Source organism: Triplophysa dalaica, chromosome 16, assembly GCF_015846415.1.
Source record: "Triplophysa dalaica isolate WHDGS20190420 chromosome 16, ASM1584641v1, whole genome shotgun sequence".
Lineage (NCBI taxonomy): Eukaryota > Metazoa > Chordata > Actinopteri > Cypriniformes > Nemacheilidae > Triplophysa > Triplophysa dalaica.
In genome coordinates, this window is record NC_079557.1 from 5,111,685 (window position 1) to 5,134,205 (window position 22,521).

At 37.5% G+C, this 22,521-nt stretch overlaps 2 protein-coding genes across 3 annotated transcripts; one reads left to right on the plus strand and one right to left on the minus strand.

The window, feature by feature from the left end:
• Positions 1 to 10,158: 10,158 nt before the first annotated feature.
• dctn4 (dynactin 4) lies at positions 10,159 to 17,272 on the minus strand. Of its 2 annotated transcripts, XM_056769551.1 has the most exons (14): positions 17,108 to 17,272; positions 16,490 to 16,560; positions 16,097 to 16,275; positions 15,699 to 15,742; positions 15,511 to 15,618; positions 15,028 to 15,048; positions 14,351 to 14,424; positions 14,150 to 14,262; positions 12,853 to 12,962; positions 12,665 to 12,738; positions 12,519 to 12,573; positions 12,274 to 12,381; positions 11,607 to 11,704; positions 10,159 to 10,982 (listed from the first exon to the last, which is right to left on the minus strand). In XM_056769551.1, exons 1-14 carry the CDS (start codon positions 17,240 to 17,242, stop codon positions 10,769 to 10,771), a joined length of 1,404 nt encoding a protein of 467 aa, XP_056625529.1. In that variant the 5' UTR covers positions 17,243 to 17,272; the 3' UTR covers positions 10,159 to 10,768. The 2 variants fall into 2 exon arrangements, with proteins under 2 accessions (XP_056625529.1, XP_056625531.1); XM_056769553.1 differs by lacking the exon at positions 15,028 to 15,048.
• On the plus strand, positions 13,005 to 22,050 carry gpx3 (glutathione peroxidase 3). Its single transcript, XM_056769554.1, has 6 exons — positions 13,005 to 13,043; positions 18,324 to 18,467; positions 19,773 to 19,923; positions 20,051 to 20,168; positions 20,529 to 20,628; positions 21,448 to 22,050. The coding sequence occupies exons 1-6, from the start codon at positions 13,020 to 13,022 to the stop codon at positions 21,661 to 21,663; spliced, it is 753 nt and encodes a 250-aa protein (XP_056625532.1). The 5' UTR covers positions 13,005 to 13,019; the 3' UTR covers positions 21,664 to 22,050.
• The last annotated feature ends 471 nt before the right edge of the window (positions 22,051 to 22,521 follow it).

A 22,521-nucleotide genomic window follows, 5' to 3' on the forward strand; every position in this document is an offset into this window, starting at 1 on the left:
CTTTCTAGATAATTTTTTGTAGCAGGCTGTAAAGATATTTGGAACAATGTCAGTAACCAAACCGATTTCATCCCCTTTTACTGCCATAGTAGGGAATATAAATACTTTGAAGCCAATGGGGGACGAGATCTGTTTGGTTACTGAAATTGTTCCAAATATCTTCCTTTGTGTTTAGCAGAACACGGTCTTGAACAATGTACAGGTCTGGAACAATCTGAGGACGAGAAAATAACAAATTTTCAATTTTTGGGTGAACTATCCGGGGGGGGCATGGTGGCTTAGTGGTTAGCACGTTCGCCTCACACCTCCAGGGTTGGGGGTTCGATTGCGTGAGTGCGTGAGTGCGTGAGTGCGTGAGTGCGTGAGTGAATGAGTGAGTGTGTGTGCCCTGCGATGGGTTGGCACTCCATCCAGGGTGTATCCTGCCTTGATGACCGATGACTCCTGAGATAGGCGCAGGCTCCCCGTGACCCGAGGTAGTTCGGATAAGCGGTAGAAAATGGATGGATGGATGGATGGATGGGTGAACTATCCGTTAAATTGTGTCTGCCGGATTTTGATCCTACAGAATGTCTCATAATTTTTTTTTTTTAAGTATACATACTGATAACATGTTTACTCCACATGCACTGGAAGTCACTTCGGATATAAGCAAGAAGCTGTTATTTCATTCTAACAACCAAATAACCAGAAATTATTTATATATATGAAAGCTCTTTATATTCAAACAAACCAGCAAAAGTAATCAAATCGACAAATCATGCCAACGAACTTTAAATCTGCTGAATGCTGCATTCATTGAGGGAAATGAACTGTGAGGCTTCAAAGAGACTAGATAAGAGAATCTGTTTATTTTGATGCAAAGCTGCAATGCGGTTAACGTCACAACCAGCACATTCACCATTACTGTCTACAGATGTCAGCACTTTAGGATAGCATGGGAATTCAACAGTGCTTTATATCCATAACTTAGAATCTTCAAAGATGATTTTTTTTAATTTCCCTTGTTGAATCATAAAACAGCACACTCAATATGATGCATCCCATTTTCAGTTTACTTCCATTGTTGTATTGGAAAAACAACTATGAGACAACAGATTGGAAATGACAACAGTATTCAACCTTCTGTGTGGGGAACATAGTGTTATAAAAACATACAAATACTACACATTTCCACAAGTTTAGAACTCTTTAATGGCAAAAAAGTTGATTTCTAGGTCAAGCATTTTTTGCAGTATTTGTGCACAAGCAGATTCTTTATATTCTCCAGCTGTGCTGAATTTCATCCTTTCAGTCTTGTTCTCTGATTAACAAGAGTCATTCGCTGATGTGCTGTGGGTCAGTGATGCAGGGCACTTTCGAATTCATGCGTGTGGTTTCAATAGGTCTGAAAGCCCCAGTCAGTGAAAGGAAATCCCCGTTCAGTGACTCAGAGCTGCCAGTGAATATGTGTGTGTGTCCAGACTTCATTTCACATTGACATTAATGTATCTGGCGGACAGATTTACAACTCATGGTCTATAGAGCTGACAGTGCATCCAAGCTTGATTTCAATCATTAATTTCGCTTTCATTTCAATCCTGACATGGCCTTATCAGGTCAACATTAAAGATATCAAGGTTACATTTTCACAGAATGTTCTTTATATTATGTAATAAATCACAAAAAGTACTTTATACTTCAGCTGGGTTTTCACAAAAAGAGTACAAAATATCATTTGTAAGCAAACAATGTGAAGCTCTAGACAAAAAGTGCAAGACAGTAATGAGAAGATACACAGATGTTAAATGCCAGTTTTGGTCTTGGGAAAGTCTCTTCTAAGAAGCATGAATTCCTGAAAGTTAAACTCGCAAAAGAGAATAAAGGTGATGGATGGCAGGGGGAGAGAGTAGGGAAAATGTGTGGTTGTAATGAGGGCAAAACTTCTATTATATTACTTTTCTTGGCAGTCACACAAATGACCAACCAGCAGAAATTTACCATGAGCTGAAAATGAAAAGAAAATCAAGAAAAACGTGTCTTGAACTATGGAAAGCAAGACTTGTCACCATGTAGACATTGTATTGTGGGTGCTTTCCAGAACATTGCAATATCGTTGCTAAACCATTGCTAAGGTGTTCTGAGTGGTTGTGAAAATGATCATGTGCAGTTGCTAAGGTGTTTAAGGTGGTTGTTTACTGACCCAAGTCAAATGTACCTTTACCTGTATATTGCATGGATGTGAAAAGAATACATTCTTTGTATTATTAGTCTTGGCCACCACTGACTACCATATAGGAAAATATTTCTTTGTTCTGTTGAACAGAAAAATATATATTTTGAAGAATATAGGAAACTAAACAGTTCTGGGGAACTTTTGTCTTGTAATTTTTCCTGCATGGAAGTCAATGGTGGCTTGTAACCAAAATTTGGTTACAAGCATTCTTCCAAATATCTTTCCCTGTGTTCATCAGATTTGGAACAACTCGAGGGAGTGAAGGATGACAGATTTTTTCTATTGGGGTGAACTGTCCTTTTAAGCTTGATGTTTAATCTAAAGCGATGTCTGTCCACAAAAGTGATGTAAAGCATACACTACTCTGTTTAAATTAGGAGACTTTCACTTTTTACTAAATTTACATTATTTTTAATAACCAATTCTGAAATTTGAACTTGCTACTACAAAAAACCTTCCTAGACTTTGAGTCTAACAGCAGCGGGATGTAAACAGGGAACAAACTCTGTTTCTACATTTCACACCAACATTAAAACATTTAAGATCCTGAGAGACTCGAAAGTCTCTTTCAGATTAAACAGACTTTGGTTTGCACGACAAAATTCCTTTTAAAATGCTTAAGATGTTGACATGATCGCAAACAAACACTGTGTTTGTAAACACCGAATCAGCACCGGGGACCATGTGTTGCCCAAAATCAGGATATCTCTCAGGACAGCCTGAAGTAAACGTCTGCCAAAGCCAGCAGACTCTTTCCATTTAACAGCAACCTCGCAGTCATATGGGCCTCTCACATTGCATCAATGAATGCAGAGAAGAGTCTCTTTCTAAACTTTTTCATGAGCACTGCCAAATCTAAACACCTGCACATAGGTGACGATTTGTAAGGCTGTCAATAAAAAGCCCATAGGTTGGGGTAAACCCGATGATTTTAGGTGTCGGAATGGCATGTGGTCACTGGTTCTCCCCAAGGGGATGTTATTCACAGGTGGATGGGGGAGCGGGCGTCCAAGGTTTCAGCTTTCTGACGCACGTAAGGATTCGTGCTGACAAACACACTCCATGGGCTTTCACTGGCAGCAAACCAGTCCTGTTAAGACTCTGCAGAATTCATGAGCTTAGCAACTTGAGTTGTATTTTTACTTCTCTTTAATTAGCGGGCAGACAGACGAGGGCAATAGATGGAAATAAAATGTGGACAGGGAAAGAATAAGTGAAAAGTATGCACTTGGCAGACGTGTAGAATGCATTCAAAGTTACGTAAAGTATTTTATCATTATGTATGTTCCATGGGAATCTAACCTTTAGCCTGGGCTACACTCGACCTGTACCAGTTGAGCTACAAGAACACAGAAACAAGAAAAGAAAATGTAGCACGGCCCTGATTCTGAGTGCAAGAGGAGAAGAAATGCTTTGTTTTATTGTTTCAGAAGGTCATGTTGTGATAACCCTCAGCATGGAAACATTTATGTGCTTGGCGGGCCATAGAAGAAGAAAACAACTTTTAATAAAAGTCCACGTCTGACATTTACTGGCATGTGTTCCTGTTAACATTATTGTGCAAGCTCTGCTAAACAAAATGACAGTAATCTCTAGAGAAATCACAATATTATCAAGATGACATCACAGGACCTGCCTTGAAGGAACAGTTCGCCTAAAAACGATAAATTATGTATTTACTCCTCCTGAAGTTGTTTCAAATCTTTATACATTTCTTTGTTGTGACGAACACAGAGAAAGATATTTGGAAGAATGCTTGTGACCAAACTGTTTTTGGCCAACATTGACTACCATAGTAGGAAAAAAATATTAGTACATTTCATTATTCTGTTAAACACAAAAGAAGATATTTTGAACAATGTATGAAAGAAAACAGTTCTGGGGCACTTTTGACGACTAATTGTTCCTACTGTAGTGGCCAATCTGTTTGGCCACAAGCATTCTTCCAAATATATTTCTTTGTGTTTGTTAACAAATAAATTTATACAGATTTGGAAGAACTTGAGGGTGAGTAAATGATCTGTCCCTTTTAATGTACATTGCTGAATGACACATGCACAGTTTCGGTCACATATATGAAAAATATTTTAAGACTGGCATAGTAAACTGGTCCGACTGCCTCGAAAATAAGAATTGATCCAGCCCTCCTCTGACCTACTTCCAAGTTTCAAACCCACATCCTGCACATAACCAAAGCATGTCAACTTTGTCAAACACGGTCCAGCCTTCAGCACAGACTAAAAGCAGATGAGGGAATAAAACGCATCTCGGACCCAAAATGAATGCCGAGCCTTTAATTTTCTGGGATTGAAAAGATCGGATCACATTTCACCAGCACGGGAAATCAAATCTACGAGCTGCTTAGATGGAACGGGAATTGAAACAGAACAACATGGTTTAAGTCTAGAGTCCAACCAAGCACAAATGATTCATCAAAGCCAGACCCAAACAACCAAAAGCAACGTTGATGCGATCACTCTTAAACACTACACAGAGTTTCTTTTGAAGATAAACATCAAGATCATATTCCATGTATCTTAATATTTGAGGATGACAGAATACATGCTCCAAAAAATAAAAAGTGCAGCATTAAAGTTCATTTAAATTAAGACCCGGTCTGATTCAAGAACGCAGTATGCGTCTGTAATATTTCCTCCCTCCGAAAACATTGCTTGGCTTATCTCATAATAACACAAGCGCAAATATTGAAGCCATGAGACACACGGTTTGCATTTCATCCAAACGTCTCATTGTGTAAGCAAAGACCTAATCAAATCAAGGCCGGGCACGTGGTTCTACATCCAACCTGTCATTTCCACTGTGCTATTAATATGTTGTTTACAAGGATAGAGACACATCTGGGTCATTTCGAAACCGGGCGAGGGGCGTGCCTACGTCCAGCCTCAATAGAAGATCGAGATTATACACCCAAACTTCAAGACTGTGGCACAAACATCACGGTGCAGAGGACTGGAAAGTGCATTGAATAGCCATACTAACCACACATCCATGTCATTACCAGCATTAACCACACACACATGCGCAGCTATAACGTCCACTTTTAATCTCTGTGTATTGCTCACTACACTTCATTTGGATCATCTTGTCTTTCATGCACTTCATTTATTTAATTCTGGTTTAGAATGCAAACTCAACCTCGTTCCAATTACATGTTATATTGTAGGCTGCATTTAAAACGGCCGCATGCACTCCTTTCTAATAGCCCATAATAAACCACAGTCACCATCTACAATAGGAGAGGATCTATGTAGGATGTGGGGTGGTTTCGGCACCGCCCGGCCTAAAGGGAGTGATGGAGGATGATGGAGGATGTGCCTGTCTTCAGCATCCTTCCACACCCAATGAGCCATGGCAACAAAGCAACATGAACCTATAGTACACGGCCAGTGAACAGTTGATGACATCTCAAAAGCTTTTTTAATATACAACAGGGATTCCCAACTATAGGGTGAACACGAACAGCAGAATTAGGCTTGAGTAACTCTTTGTTGACCCCAAACCATTTTACTTTTAACTCATATTTTACGGGATATAGTTTAGCATTACTATGAATTTCTCATGGAACGGTCCAATGGTCTAATTTATAGAATATTGAAAGAGATTAGAGAATACATACATACAAATATTGCAGATAATTTTTCAAATATCACTTAGCCTGTGTAATTTAAAGGGATAGTTCACCCAAAAAAGAAATGTGTTCCAACCCATTTCAAATCTGGATGACTTTCTTTCTTCTGAAGAACACAAATGTAGATGTTCTGAAGAACGCTGGTCACCAAACGACATTGACCCCCATTGACTTCCATTGTATGGACACAAAACCACGAAGACATTTCTCAGAATATCTTCTTTCATGATGCACCAAAGAAATACATATATACATGTTTTTGAATGATATAAGTGTGAATTATGACAAATACGTAGGTCTTAAGATGTCTGAGGTGTTTAAACTCTTTTCCAGAAAACGCCAACCAATGTCAGACATGACTTCTCAGCTTCATGTTCTTGTAAGGTTCATGATAAATTCCTATAGGGGTTCGCACAGAGCAGCAGTTCACAGGTTTGCGGATACTACCGTGCTGTTGGACACGTAACGGTCACGCGGACAGACGATCGATAAAAGAGAACAGTGTGTTTGGGGCAACTGGTTGCATGTGCGACGGCTTTTGGCAGAGCGGAGCGAGTCTGCTTTCTCACAGTCTTACTTTTCACCAAACTCTCCAAAATCAACATTCCACCACAAGCTGAAAGAACGAGAGCTGTAAGAATTATAAGCAAGCATGGATTTCACAGGCCTGGCTCTGTAATACGGCTCAGTGATTGAAGACATTTGTCTGTGTAGACATTGTCAACTACCTGTAATCAGTCAAATGATGGTCCAGTGAACAGACGTGATTAATCGGGTTCTCTTGCTTACATGAAGTACTGTACGATAACAGAAAGAGTGAAAATAAGGTCTTGTCAAAACTTTGGCACTTGTATGGGGGATGTTGGTTTGAATCGTCCTTACAAAACTGATGTACCTTGCTCTTGTACTTATTTCCTGTCCAAAACATTGAAAAGGATTAAAAAAATAAAAATCTGTGACAATTAAAGCAAAATAAAATGTTAGGAATAGAAATAAAGAATACATGAAAAATACATGATCTCACAGCTGACCTCTTAGCCATTTAGTTAAATAGTCCAATCAAATTTTAAGATTGCTTTTGTAGATGATGTCATGGTGGAAATGTCCAGACATCCATCAGCTCAGTGGAATCTTGCGAACTGTTCTTGCACTGGAAGTTAAAGTGATAATTACCCCAAAATAAAATTCTGCCATCATCTATTTACATCCACATCATTCAAAACCAATATGCCTCTTTCTTATGTGGAACATAAAAGAAGATATTTTGAGAAATGTCTCATTGGTTTAGTCTATAAAATAAAAATCAATGTGGTCTGGTTACCAACAGTCTTTCAAATATCTTTGTTTTCTTTAGAAAATTTTGAAAATATAGCAAAACTATGAGAACTGATGTGTCTAAATGCCTTGTTTTTACATCTTTACACCTTACCATTATTCGCTGAAACTGGTCACTCATCAGAACATTAATCACGTTATTACCATGACTTTCTATGCAAACATGTTCCTTTCCTTGAAGGTTTCCAGGTGCCCGCCATCAAAAGATTTCAAGCTTCATTTCCGCTGTTCACGGAATGGAAAGCTAAAGAATTCTGTCCTAAATGTGCACTTGAAATCACCCAAAGCAGTTTCACAGGTCAGCACGAAACTGGGGCTTCACCTAAAATTCCATCATTTCCAGAACAAAAGGCCTTTAAACATCCAATAATAACCTACCCTTGCAGTAAAATATGACGTACAGGTTTCACATTAAAAGAATTCCCGAAATGGAGAAAACACCCGGATGTGTCTAATGCTGCCCAGAGGAATCATTAGTGAGTTATACCAGCACCTCTCCAAACATCCTCCAGGTTATCCCTTACACAGACGTAGATGCACAGTAGAAGATATCTGACACATCATTTATCAAAGCTCTCTTTGGAGCTCAATTACAGAGTCCCAGAAAACCAGTCTTTGGAGTTTTTGACAACTTCTAAGGGTTTATCATTGTAGAGGGAGATTTTTCTACTTTTATGAGAGGTTGGCTGGGCTTTAAACAAACAGTACTTAAAGCATCACATGTGTATTGTCGGTCACATACAGTGTATAGTACAAAACCAGACAGGGTGGTTGTTAACAGGTCAGATTAAGATACTATACCGATCGTGTGGAAGTGATTATGTACTGCGTGTGTTTTAAAGTGATACATTTACAGGCTTTGCGGTCATGCCCTTGTGCTTTACTGTCATTTCAGATATGACATGTAATAAAACAGTTGATGGATCATTTAGACCATTTTGCTCATATACATACAACAATGTGAATGCAATGTGGATGGACATCAACATTTTGAACCTATTAAATGTTCATTGTATAAAATTGAGCGGCATCAAGTGGTGACTTTGCGAATTGCAACCAATGGCTAACCCCCTTCCTTTTCAAACACTACAGTGGCTGACACAGGACAAAGATGTTGTAACGTTTTCGGCCTCTTTGCGCCAATGGAGATAACGTATTTACGAAATACGCTCTGTAGGGGTTGTCCATTAAGGGTTCCATCTTGTCCATTAAGGGTTCCTGAAGAAACAACATGGCAAATTCAAGTGGACTTGGTGTATGTAGATCGAAATAGCTCATTTTAAGGCAAATAACACTTCATTATGTAAGGTCTTTATACATCTCAAGACAAACAGTAGTTATGTACATTATTTAGCATTTTCGTCAATAGATCTTCCTAAATATTACACACAGCACCTTTAAAAAGTGAATGAGAGGGAGTTAGTTCAACACCAAGTTATCTTCAATGGATCACATACTTTTAATTAACTTTCCACACATTCAAACACAAAAGTGAGCTAGATTCAGTGGTGCAAACATGCACATTATGATGATGAAGACTCAAACAAAGCTACTGCTTCCTTTTCTTAATAGAGCTATACTGTCAGATGATTATCTTTGAGACAAGTAGACAAAACACATCTGGTTACTGTTCTAAAAATATGCAAGTACCCAGAAAGTCTAGATTTCTATATCCGCATCATCTAGTGTGAGCGCTACAGCTGTGCCAATGTCAACAGTCCAGAGGAGTCCTGAAGTTTGCCAATTACTGTTAGGGCTGACTTAATTTTTGTTTTCGGTCTCTCAAGAACAATTGCTTTACTGTTACAGCCATAGACTATCTGCAGAAATGTTCTGATCAGGTGCTGAAATGTGTACCTGTACGCCAGCATTACTGTGGAGGAAATGCTCAAACTATGACATCATTCCCAATACACTGTGGGATATTGTGTAATGTGTAAAATACAGGGTGAACGTTTTACCAGACAGGACAGAGTTTCAATCGTTCCATTAACTAAAGTCAACACATTCCTGGCCTGGCTTTGTTTTCAGTAGGTAAAAGCAGCACATTACGTACTGTGGCAAGTTTATACATTGGATACAGGTTTTCTAAACAGCTTTTTATTTGATATATAGCAGTTATAATTCCAACATAGTATTGCAAAGATAAAGGAATTATAGTTCATAAACCTAACAGGCTTTCTAACTGGTAACTTTTGAGTTTACCATGTTGTGTAAGACTGCCATCTAATGGGCAAACACGGAATAGAGGAGATAGTTATGTCATATTTTCTGAAGATTTTCTATGAAATATTTAATATTAATTCTATATTATTATTAATGTAGATTATTAAACATTCTGCTTTTACTTGGCTTAATGTTGTTCTATACCTGTAATTTTATATTTTTATGGAACAGAATGTTACCAGATAGCCCCAATTCTTATTTATTTCAAATATATGAAGAATCATTTTTTCTCATTGTGTTCCATGAGACAGTAGATTTGGAATATTGGGTTAATAAATGACAATTTACAACTTTCTTTTTCGAGGTTCATTTATTCACTCTGTGGTCATTTTAGACCTGTTTTGACCTATCGCAGAACACAAAAGAAGATATTTTTTTTAGGAAAGTTTGTTACCGAACAGTGCTGGCACCCATTCACTTTTAATGTATGGACACAAAAAATGCTCGGGTTGTGTCGATTTGATTTACAACATTCTTCGAAATATCTTCTTTTGTGTTTTCCAGAATAAAGAAATCAAAACAGGTTTGAAATGACAAGAGGGTTAGTAACGATGAAATAATTTTAATTTTGGTTAAATGATGACTTTAACCACCAAAAAAATGATGGCAAATTAATCATCATTTAACCAAAATTAAAAATTATTTCATGGTTCTTCCCCTCTTGTCATTTCAAACCTGTTAAATGCAGATATTAATAAAATAATCCAGTGGAAAAATACCATACAACACAACATTCAGATTTTTTTAAATATACTTTATTGACCAAGATCGGTCATTTTTACAAACTAGACAAAGACTTACAGCTATTGTATTAAGACAAGATGCACTGGCTCACCATCTAATCAAAAAATAACTAGCATGGTTCACATCCAACAACTTTGTCCCACTAACTGTGTGCCACACAAATGCAAGTAACATCGATTTACTGCAAATAAAAAATATTAAATTAACACAATACTTAGATGAAGCATTTATCTACACGTCTTTATTAACACTGAGAGCTACTGTTCTGCTCGGTGTACTGATACTGCGAAATATGACAGTTGCATGTGACCGCATGCATTTAAACACATCAGCAGAGGGCGCTAAATAGAGACGGACAGCATTGCTAGAAGCAAGTGTAGGCGTAGTGTGTGTACTGATGAGTAACTGTTCCTGTAAGCGCCTGATATTTACACTCACTTCATCAGTATGGTGATCGTCTTCATGAGTAAAACAGAAATTTGTGGGTGTTATGTTATACATATTATATTACTAAGCCTGTTCGACAGTGTGTGCATTGATATTTGTGTGGGTGTGTGTGAGTATGTGTGCATGCTCTAGTGTACTTATGTGTTATGTTCTCAGGTTGCCAGGGGTCCCAGGCTAAGCTCCACATGGTGCGTGAGCCAGATGGGCTCACTGGTGGGTTCCCCCTCCTCCGTGGGTCTGATCGGAGCAGCGAGGTTCCTAAAGTCATGCCGGAGTTTGAAGGCCACGGTGACATCGCCCTCCTCCTTCTGCGGAACCACTTTGATGAAGAAGCCGATCTTGTTGGACTTCCTAAAGGCCACAACACTGTCGACACAAAATACCAGATTGTTTAAAACTGAGATCTGAATCTCTTTGAAGAACATCTGTGGCATAATGTTTAAAGGCATAGCTCACCCAAATATGAAAATTCTGTTATCATTTACTCCCAACCCCATCCCCCCCGAGCTGTTACAAACCATTATACACGTTTAAAATCTATAAAGGAAGATATTTGGCAGAATGCCAGTAACCAAACAGATCTCATCCCCCATTTACTGCCATAGTAGGTAAACTAAACACTATGGGAGTCAATGGGGGATGAGGTCTGTATGATTACTGACATTCTTCTAAATATCTTCCTTTCTTTTGAGCGGAACAAAGAAATGTTTAAAGGTTTGGAAGAAAACGTTTTGAAAAAATATGTCTCCTTCGGCAAAGAAGTGAAAACATGAAAAAATCTTAATCCAGTGTCGGCCACCGTAGTACTTCAAAAGGGAGGGGCGGAGTGAGAAATTGGTTGCAATTCACAACCTCACCACAAGATGCCGCTAAATTTAAAACACTGGACCTTTAATAAACACATAGCATATTTCTTTATCTGTCCTTTGACAGATGCGGTCTCATTTTAGACTTCCTAGCATCCATTAGCAGATGAGAGGTGCTTCTTACTCTGGGTCATCTTGAAAATCCTGAGGTTCTGCCAATTCATCATATTCAGCGGCAGCATCTTTCCCTGCCAGGACCAGCTCCTTTTTAGGCACCAGAATCTATAAAAACAGTAACATACAACAGTTAGTTTGAATGTTTGAAAGTGACTGGATAAATTAAAAAATACACAGCTTTTTGTGACCCTTATTGGTTTCTGTTACTTAATTCCATGCTTGTCTCTCTTTGTTGAACTGTTGCATAAAAGCAATATGACATTCTCAGTTGTGATATTATGGGCTTTTATAAGCACTGTTATACAGTCATGTTGCACTCGCTCATGTCATATTCCTGTAATGAGTGCATTCACAACCAATGACCCACTGTAACTAAACAATGTGTCTGGAAACTAAAAGGAGTGTTTGTTTCATCCCTTCAACTTGGAAGAGAACAAAAGTCAGATAAAAACAATATGTGACCAATTTAATAACCAAAGAGCATTCATCCCTTATGGATAAATCAGACAGTGAGGTCATTTATTTGTGAAAGCAGCAGGGAGAACCGTTTATATGTATAGGGTTTCTTTTATGTAGGTTTCATGGTGTTTGTGTATTTCTATAAACTCTTTCTTTAGCAAGTGTCTTAAGAGTGTAAAAATACATGTTAGCAGACCATGGGAGAAGCGCATCACCTTGGCAGTGCTGTAAATATCATCTGGGTCGGCCTCATCGCAGGTGTACAGAGACACATGGGTGATGTTTTCAACAGGGTTGGTCAGGGTCAGCAGAACTTGACTTTCCTGTTTCAAATAATATCCAGAAATTAAGTTGTGGCTTTCATTATTTCGTTCATGGATTTTATATTAAACACATGGTAGAAAGGAGAAATCCTTCACTGTTTAAAAACCGGAGCTGTGTCGACCAGAGCAATACTTGCCTTCTTATGTCGCAGGTTTGGAAAGGACATGATTCTCACTTCAGGAATGTAGCTCCTGCCAAGCAGAACAAAACAAATCGGACGTTTCAGTAAATAAAAACTCTTGGAACAACAAATAACATGCTGTACACAAACACATGACTTACACTGCCACGAGCTGGATTTTGAACTTTATGGAGGTTGGATTAAACTCTGGTTTACTCAGATTGTGCTCACATTTCTGAAATTAACAAACAGAATAGTAAATACAGCATTGCCTATGACAGCCAAATCTAAATCTAGTAGTTGAGCAGCAGTGTTTATGTGGAGAGAAAGAGTTTGGATGTGTACAGACCCTGCAGCGCAGAGAGCGTTTCATCAGCAGATGTTTGTGTCTGGGATGGAGCTGTGATGCTCCTGCCGGCTGAAAATCAGGTTGTAACAGCCTCTGCCGAAGAGTCGTCACTGCATTTTAAAAAAATTATTTTATTTACAAATTTATTTATTTACAAAACTGATTTTATGTCAACAGAAAGCACATTAAATGTAAGTAAAATGTCTACTTTATGGTTTCAACTAAGTTTTTGGAGAATATAATGTTTTAAATTGGGTTGAAATAACCATTCAGTGCAACACAGTGTTTATTTACAAATTCAAACAACAGGCTTATTCTAACTTGTACGTATTAAAATAAAATAAAAAAGGGAGCATATTACAGGCAGGTGATCAGCAAAGCACTTGCTTACACCCCAATCCCCCCCCAAAAAATAGTCTTTAATGTTACTAATTAAACGCTTAAATGTTACTAACTTAAAACATTCAAATACTATATATTATATAGATATATATTTTTCACACAAAAACAAACTATTATAAAAACCCAATTCTGACTGGCAATTTTGGAAATATCAGTTAAAATGTTAATTAGTTTAACAGTCACCTAAACAATATTTGATCAAATAGGTTGATGCTTTGTGCAAATATCTTATGACTATGTAAAATAAGATGGCTTAAAAAAATAGCACCCCTTGAGTAGTTTATATGAGGCCTACTTTTAATTTTATTGAAATCAGCAATAATATATTAAACAATAATTGAACACAAAATGTAAAGAATACTGTGGCCTCAAGAGACTTCCATACCCAGCCAGTATATAGCGTACCTACGTCATTCATACAGCATTTGTCCGCAATAACTCGCATGTCATAAATGTATTTGCAAACGCTGTATGTTGCGGTTTTAGTTCATTTAAATGTATGCGTTCAGTAGACTTCAACGCGTTTAAACTAGACAGTGACAAGATCGGCAATTTTTTCAAGCCATTAAATCACAGAATGGCCTATTTTAGTCTCTGTATACATATAATTTTATGAAATACAGATTTAGGATTTTCTGTATATGTTTTAAAATGTATGCAATATACGCGAGTAATCCCAGCGAGGTCACAAAATACGTATTAATAGGGAAAAATTAAGACATTTTTCAGGGTTTCAGATTTGATTATGGCTAAGGATAACCCTGATTTATATAGCTCCCAACATCCCCTATGGTCCTTGTGGACTTCTGTATCAGCACATGACCCTGTCCAAGCATTTAAAGACTATATGTGCAGAATAAACAAACAGTATTCTGGCAGAAGGGATGAAACCAACCTTCAGGGAGGTTGATAGGACGTGTGTAATAGTCCTCGGGTAAAGGCTCGACTTCATCCAGAGCCTGTGCTGGCTCGATATTGATCTCCTTTTGATCCTCTCCCTCTTTTAGTCTAAAAACAAAAATGCATACAGGCAAAAATCAACAAACATTCAGAATGTTGTGCATCGATATTTCAGAATATGAACAAGTATACTCACGAAAGACCATAGAGAGCACTGATCGGAGCTCCAGATCTCTGTCTCTGTAGCCTTGTTCCCAGGCCATATTTCTCCTTTCAGATAAACATTTAATGCACAGTTCAGGCATTTGTCAAAACTAAAGGTCATGTTAATGTCAGTGTGTCTATTGACACTATGATGGTGTGTTTCCTAGCAATAGTTAAGAGCATAGGCAAAACTTTCCCAATCTTGCTAAATAAATGCTTTGTAAAAAATTAAGATTATTTTTTAGAGTTTTCCAAAATAAACAAAATAATACAGATGGCAAAACTATTTGAACCTTTAAAATATTTAAACTGCAGCTGAACCTTAAACATCATGGGATGGTTTCCCGGACAGGGCTTAAACCTAGTCACAGACTAACCAAAATTTTAGAGGTTTAAGCTAATCACTGTCCGAGAAACCGCCCCTATAACCTAGAATGTAATACCAGCCTATCCCATGGTCGCAAAGTGTCTTATTAAAATATCCTCATCTAAACAAAGAATCCAATTGTGCAGAGAATTCCAAGTAGCAACAGTGATGCTCATGTGATCTTCTATTAACAGATTAGTCATGCTGAACTGATAGAGGGTGCAAAACCAACAACCTTCTTTAAACCCAAATGAAGTTAAATGCAGAGTTACTGTAAGAAAATGGGGAAAAATACCACTCACCACCACGTGAATAGTGTGTTGCTGGAGGGGGTATAAATATCAAAAATATCGACGTGCACAAGCGAAGGAAAAGAGAGAGAAACAATCAAGTGAAACAAGTGCATTCAAGCAAAGAAATTTAAGACATGCAGCTCAATGTGTTATCAAAACCAACATATATTACAGGGTTAGAAATGAACCATCTGAATCAATGAGATAAATATAAAGACATACACCAAATCTTAAATAGATCAAAGTACCATTTCAGACCCTGTTAAAATTAGTAAATTATGTATTTAATAGATTATAGCAAACATCAATGCAAGCAAAAAGAAATGCATACAAATTATTTTATGTGGTTTGTTTTTGTAAAATTAATTATTTATGAAAATCTTAAATAGAAATAAATAAGTAATTCAAGAACTTTTAAATACACGGACACAATTTGACACACCCCGATTACAGATTACTATGGTGTTTCTACGCAGTGGTGTGAGTTTATACCGAGAATGCCTGAGGCATGAAAGGGCGTCTTCTAGCCAACTTCTTCCTGTCTCTCTCCAACTTTTCTCTCTGGGCCAGCTGCTGGTAATACTCAATCAACTTGTTGATCTAATTAGAGAACACATCATGGTCAGGTACTTGTGAAAGTCCAATGGAAAACTGAATCGATTCAAGAGGCATGCACATACCCTTTGAGTATGAGGATTCTCAGGTTCCTGCCATCCTCCACTGGCTAAAATGAAATAAAAAGACATAGTTGTAATACTACTTAACGTAACTATATTGTGCATAATATTATGCCATTTAAAGTGACAGTTTACTATTTGAAGGGACAGTTTCATTAAACATTAACACTTTTCCCCATCATTTACACAACATAATAGTGTTCCCTATAGGAGAACACACAAATCAATCTATCATAAACTCTAAATATCTTCTCTTGTTTTCCACCGAAAACCAACATGTTTTGGAAAACACAAGGGTGAGTAAATGATAAAGAGAACTTTAATTTTGGATTGAATGTTAATTCTTTTCCTATATTGCCGGCACACATGTCCACACCAACACAAAAAGAGGAGGGACCCACCAACAGATTTGTCAGCCATGCCTACATCTCTTGAGGTCCAGCGACAAAACCCACAAGCCAAGTAATAGGCCTTCTTCATTGCGGTCTTGGTTGGGTCATCAGGCAGTGGTGCTGGGATGTTGGTGGCTCGTGTGGAGAGGGTGTGCATACAGCACGGGCAGTCAAAGCAGTTGGCACACCTAAAATCAACATATTGTACACAATCAACAGAAAAGTGCTTTAAAAGATAATGTAATCCATCTGAACTTACAGTCAATACAGTCATTTTATGTCATGCTCAACAACTACATGGAAAATGTGCATCAGATAGTTTATGACATAGATAAACATGTATGTTGACAGATGATGGATTATTACGATTATTTTTGTGGCAGATGTTTAGTGTGTGTTGACCTGTTCTTTTTGAGCTTGGCCTCAGCTGATGGCATGTTCTCCAAACAGCTGGGACAGAAGTGGGAATCGACCTGTGACAGGCAAAACACCAAAACATAAACTTCATATGAAGACAAGACAAATGTTCTTCTGCACATTCTCCCAGAAAACACTTATTGTATTGTACAGGAAAGGGGGGCTGTAATAAAACGATTTATTATTTAAGTTACAACATGTTTTAGGCTTGACAGGGTGTGGTAGGTTGTATGCCATCGAAACAACAAGAACGCAAACAAAAAAACATCAAAAATATATTTTAGATCCTTTGTTAAACTTTTAATCAGCGTACATAGCAGAAATATAATGGTACGTATTGATTCAAATGTAATTTCTCGCTAAATTAGCATTTAGCTTATCCAGGATATCTATTCCCACAAAATGTGGGCGGTGCATGTTGCGTGACCGGCCAGACAGCCAATTGAATAACTCCACTGCCATGTATTTACTGACTGATGCATAAACTACCCAATCAAAAAACAAAAATACTGTCCACGGGCGGGTTTAGGACTGTCATCAAGAGCCCGTTAGTTCAAGTGTAGCACGACTAACATCTCTCGTTGTAAACCAGACGTTACTTACTTCATGTGACACGCATTCCAGTGATCGCAGTTCACTGCAATAACGGCAAAAATACAACTGAGAGAGCGGCGATCGAATTCTTTTCTCGCCTCGGACGAGATAAAGCACTTTGTCCGGCTGCAGCAACGTCGCCATTTCTGCCCGACTTCCTCCTACACGCGCAAGTGTTGCGTAATACGTCATTACGTATCTTCCGTTTTTGTCTCAATGGCGCCCCTGCTGTTGTAAAATAAAATATCACTTATTGCTGTCACTACAGACGTCATTTTAGTTTCGTAGATTTGAACATATGTAACAAATTATCATTACATATCAACCTCATAATAATGTTGTACAATGTGTTGGGTCGAACAATTTAATAACGGTTTTTTATTTTTTCTTATAATAAAAGAACATATCTGTGTTGTGCTGATAAAAATCCATTAGGCTGCTCTGCTCTCTGTGTCACTTGTTGTACAAACATCAAACAAAAAAGACATTCTTCCGTTGACATCTTTAAAGGACAAAATTCGTTGTTTCTGTAGTTGTATGCTACTACAACAACCTATTAATTACATTTGTTAATGTGAAGCACACAGGTTAGTTTTCCACAGACTTGTGCCTATTTGCTTGGTGCTGTATCTCCTTTTCATCACTGCTTCAATTATATAATGAATTATAGACCTAAAAAGCAAAAGAGAATATATACAAATATAATCATATAAACATTCATTAAACATAAAAAATACTCAAATAAAATATGTTTAATACACCTTTACTCCTTCCCTGGCAATGTGTATCAGAAGCTAGACACATTACAGCTGAAACCTGACACAAATATTAGAAAAGACACCGCAACTTAGTATTTTTTAATCACAGTTCTCTATAATCAAAAGTATTTGTGTACCTGCAGCAAATTCATTCCCTTAGGTAGTAAAACAGTTTGCAGGCATGTCAAGACAAGCTTTCATGACTTCATGACATGATATCAGTGATGCAAATGAGTTGTTGAAAGACTGTCGGCCAAATTAACTTTGATTATATGGTTACTTGAGCAAAGTAAGTGTTTTTATGGCCTCACATTTTTATTATTTATTTATTTAATCAATTGCTATAAATAAAAAAATGTAGACAGTAATAATTTGCAAATGCTTAGCCTCTTGAGTAAATATATGTGAAGAGGCTGGTGATGTCTTGGATTGGCTGCCTGCGTCACTCTCATGTTATTTATCTTCAGCACAGCGACACGACACATTCAGACGCAACAGACTCCCTGAGGGAACAACACATCACCTTCATGGGGAACATAAAGATGCCCTGGAGCTCCCTTTTGCTTCTGGTGGCTTTCCTACAAAAAGTTGGTGGACTATCCAACACCCAGGTAAAGAATTATTTAACCACGTTCAGTCTTATATTTAAATCTTATCAAAATATTTTGTATTGGTACATTGCGTTGTTCAAAGCGAACTAATACTATCAATAGAGTCTATTTGAAAAAGGCACAATTATGCTTATATTCTTACATCGACGAATTCATGGACGTCGTATTTGCACGTTACAAATAACGAAGCTTGCAAAATAAATCTAACAAGCATAAAACATCAGTTCGTCGGATATAATGGATTTGAAAAGCGTGTTATTAAAACAATGGTATTAGGACACGTGTATAAACTAAAGAAGTGAATCTGTGTGGTTTGGTGATAACGTGCGCAATTTCAGGTGCGATAGCAGGTGCAGCTGGTTGCCATAGAAACCGACAAGGAAAATTAATTAATTAATGAAAATAATACAAGAAACACAGTTACCTGATCTAGATGAAAATAAAGTGAAATTACGAGCTGTTTTGCAACCCATTCCTCTTTCAGCACAAACTTGCCAACCAGTAAAGGCAAGTATAGGTAAATATTGACATATCCTTGTCAAGCAGAATATGGCACAAGCTTCAGTGTTATAATCTTTGTTTGTTTTCTGGGAAGTGTGTATAGTTATCATATCATATACCGGTACTGCAATATAATAATGGCTTGTATTTTTAGTGTTTGCGGTATTTAGCCTATATATTTTTTGTCAAATACAGTTTTCTTAAACATAACTTTAACATTTGTCCGTGCTTTGATGGGAAGTGTTATTGCACAACTTTTAAAACACAAAGGTCACAACAAAAAAGTAGACCTTTCTGTCATTCATCGTTTATTTTAATTCCTTAAACTCTTCATTTGGCATAATGGACATTTGTGTCCCTGGACAACAGAACCAGTTTTATGGGTCAATTTTTAGAAATTGAGATTTTTACATAATCTGAAAGATGAAAATATAAGATGTATATTGATGTATGAGTTGTTAGAATATGACAATATCTGGCTGAGATACAACCGTTTAAAACTCAGGAATCTGAGAGCGCAAAGAAAATCAAATATTGAGAAAATTCCCTTTGGAGTTGTGAATCTGGGGCAATGTGGCAGGCCATCCACTCACAAAACTAAAGTTTTAATATATTTAAGGTAGGAAATTTACAAAACATCTTCATGAAACACGATCTTTAATTAATATCCTAATGATTTTTGGCTTAATAGAAAAATCAATCATTTAGACTACCCAATGTATTTTTGTCTATTACTAAATTACTACTGTTTCCGTGCTAAGACTGGTTTTGTGATCCATGGTCACATTTGTGGTTTTCTTATAGGTTTGTGACCCAGGTGTGAGTGGCAGCATTTTCAACTATGGGGCAAAAACAGTAAATGGGACTCAATACATCCCATTGTCCCATTATGCTGGGAAGCATGTCCTCATTGTCAATGTGGCAACCTACTGAGGACTTACCTACCAGTATGTGGGTAAGCATCTTTCAATGTAACTCATGTAGTGGTGTACATACATACACGTCGCACACACACTGATTACACAAATCGCACAGCAAACAGTAAATCTGTTTTAAGAAAAAAATGCTGTTTTGCTTTTTAGAACTGAATGCACTACATAAGGAGTTACGGGATGTTGGATTCACCGTCCTCGGGTTTCCCTGCAATCAATTTGGCCAACAGGAGCCTGGAGAAAATAATGAAATTCTTTCTGCATTAAAGTGAGTTTTTTTAAATTGCTGTGCAATAAATATGGTTGTGAAGCACAAAACACACAGACAATTTTTAAAACGGATCCTGCAGTTGTGGTATGAAAGAAGACCAAAAGATAAATGATTCAGCAATTTACTGTATACAAAGGGTTATCATTGGTCTAAAGCCAAAACTGTCTAAACTGTAGGCAGTATGCAATAACCATCCATCATCTCCTTTAAATTACTGCACATATCATATATCCAGAATTTAAAGGCTCTTTTCTTGGATGATATCTGAAGCCACTTTTTAATCCATGAGGGTCTAAAGTCCTTATCTGCATTACAAACATGACCCGTGCTGAATCAAATTTCTCCTTGTCTTCATAGGCATGTCCGTCCAGGCAATGGATTTGTTCCAAACTTTCAGTTATTTGAGAGGGGGGATGTGAATGGAAACGACGAACAGGCCCTTTTCACATTTTTAAAGGTTGGTCATTGCTCAGTAGACACAATTTATACAGTGTTTATGCAACAAATTGAATTCAATGAAAACATGTGTAGAAGAATAGGGATCAAACACATTCTTCTTCAAGATGCCATATATTAAATTTTGCTTGAATGTTTTCATAAAGCTTTACATGAAAAAAAGTTCTTTAGATTACGTCAATGAATTGACACTGAGAGAACCAAAGCGCAGGCAGCTTTAAAAGAAAAAAAATCGAGTTATTTAAATAAAACACAAAACAAAGACCCACGAGGGAGTAAAATAACAAAACAAAGGAATATATTAACAGACACAAAACAGGAAGGAAGAGTTTGACTGACTAAACCACTTTGGCTAGACTACACCGGCCAAACTACACAATCATTACAGGACACAACGCAGGTACATGACAGGAAGTCTTGAACAGACACCGAACAAAACAATCTCGCACAGGACAGAAAACACAAGGGCATAAAATAGGGAATTGAATCAAGAGGGGAACAGGTGTGGGTCATGAAATCATTACCAATCCATAATGAGGAAACTAGGGAGCCGGGACAAAGACGAGACAGGAGGACACATGGCACGTCAAAACAAGCAATGCCATGTGTCTCACACAAAACACGTGGGGACTGTCATGACCCTTCCACAAGGCTAAGAAAGCATGACAATGAGAGGCAGGATCATGACAGATTCTTTAAGAAGTAGTTCTTTGTCTTTTATTTTAAAAGTGCACTCTGTATATTTTATATTAACTGTTATATTTTGTAATTAAATATATAATAATGAAGACGTATTGACAAAATACTGTCCATCTTTCAGAATGCTTGCCCACCTGTAGGAGACAGCTTTGGCAACCCAACCAACAGATTATTTTGGGAACCTCTCATGATCAATGACATCAAGTGGAACTTTGAGAAGTTTCTCGTGGGGCCAGATGGCAAACCTGTAATGAGGTGGTTTCCCAGAGTAAATGTATCTGAAGTAAGAGCAGACATCCTGAAATACTTCAGTCAGTTTGTTCAAAAGGCTATTTAACTATAGAACCCATAATAGTGGATTTCATTTTATGTTCCTCTATCTCCCTCCATCTCCAGTTAAAACCTATTACTTGTAGCAAGATAACCTGTGGAGAAGTTATTAAATGTTAACCTCTGCAAATATGACAATTTGTTTTTAATAGTTATAGCATTCAACAGGTCAATGGGTCAGTTTTGGAGAGCGGGCATGTAAATGAAGTTAAGGCTTGAAAACAGACACGCTGTGGTGCCTTACCTGAAACTGAGGGCCAGTGAGCAGTTCTTTAGTGCATTCAGACTGCTCTCCGGATCCTTTCAGTCACGCCTCATCTCCTGAACAATCTGTTGAAACTGTTGCCGCCTATGTGAATGTTCAGCAAATAAAGCTAAAATGCAAGAAATTAAATGTTGTGCTTTGATGAATGCATGCCAAGACCCGCCGTCAAACTTTCATTGGTGTGCAGTTTGATGTCGTCGATGCCTTGACCGAACCTTTGGAAGCATTAATTATCTTAATTATGCACTTTAAATATGGTAAAATAGGTTCAATTAAGATCTAATTTGACAAAATATTGAATAAACAGACGCAAACTGCAGAGATTATTCAGAGTTTGGGAAACAGGGCTTGTGGTGATTCCACGCATGCTTCAGTTCTCACACAAAAACATCTGAAAGTTTCGACAGTTAGAATATATTTATTATACTAATCAATTACAAAAGTTCCACAGGAGATATGCTTTCACCCACTGAAAGAAAAAGTCATTCCAAAAGCAAAACCGCCAACCAGTAAATAAAGCACACATCTCAGAGTGCAATCCAGCTCACAGACACTTCAAGTTGAAAACACTCATTTGAACTCAGATAGGTTCATCAGATT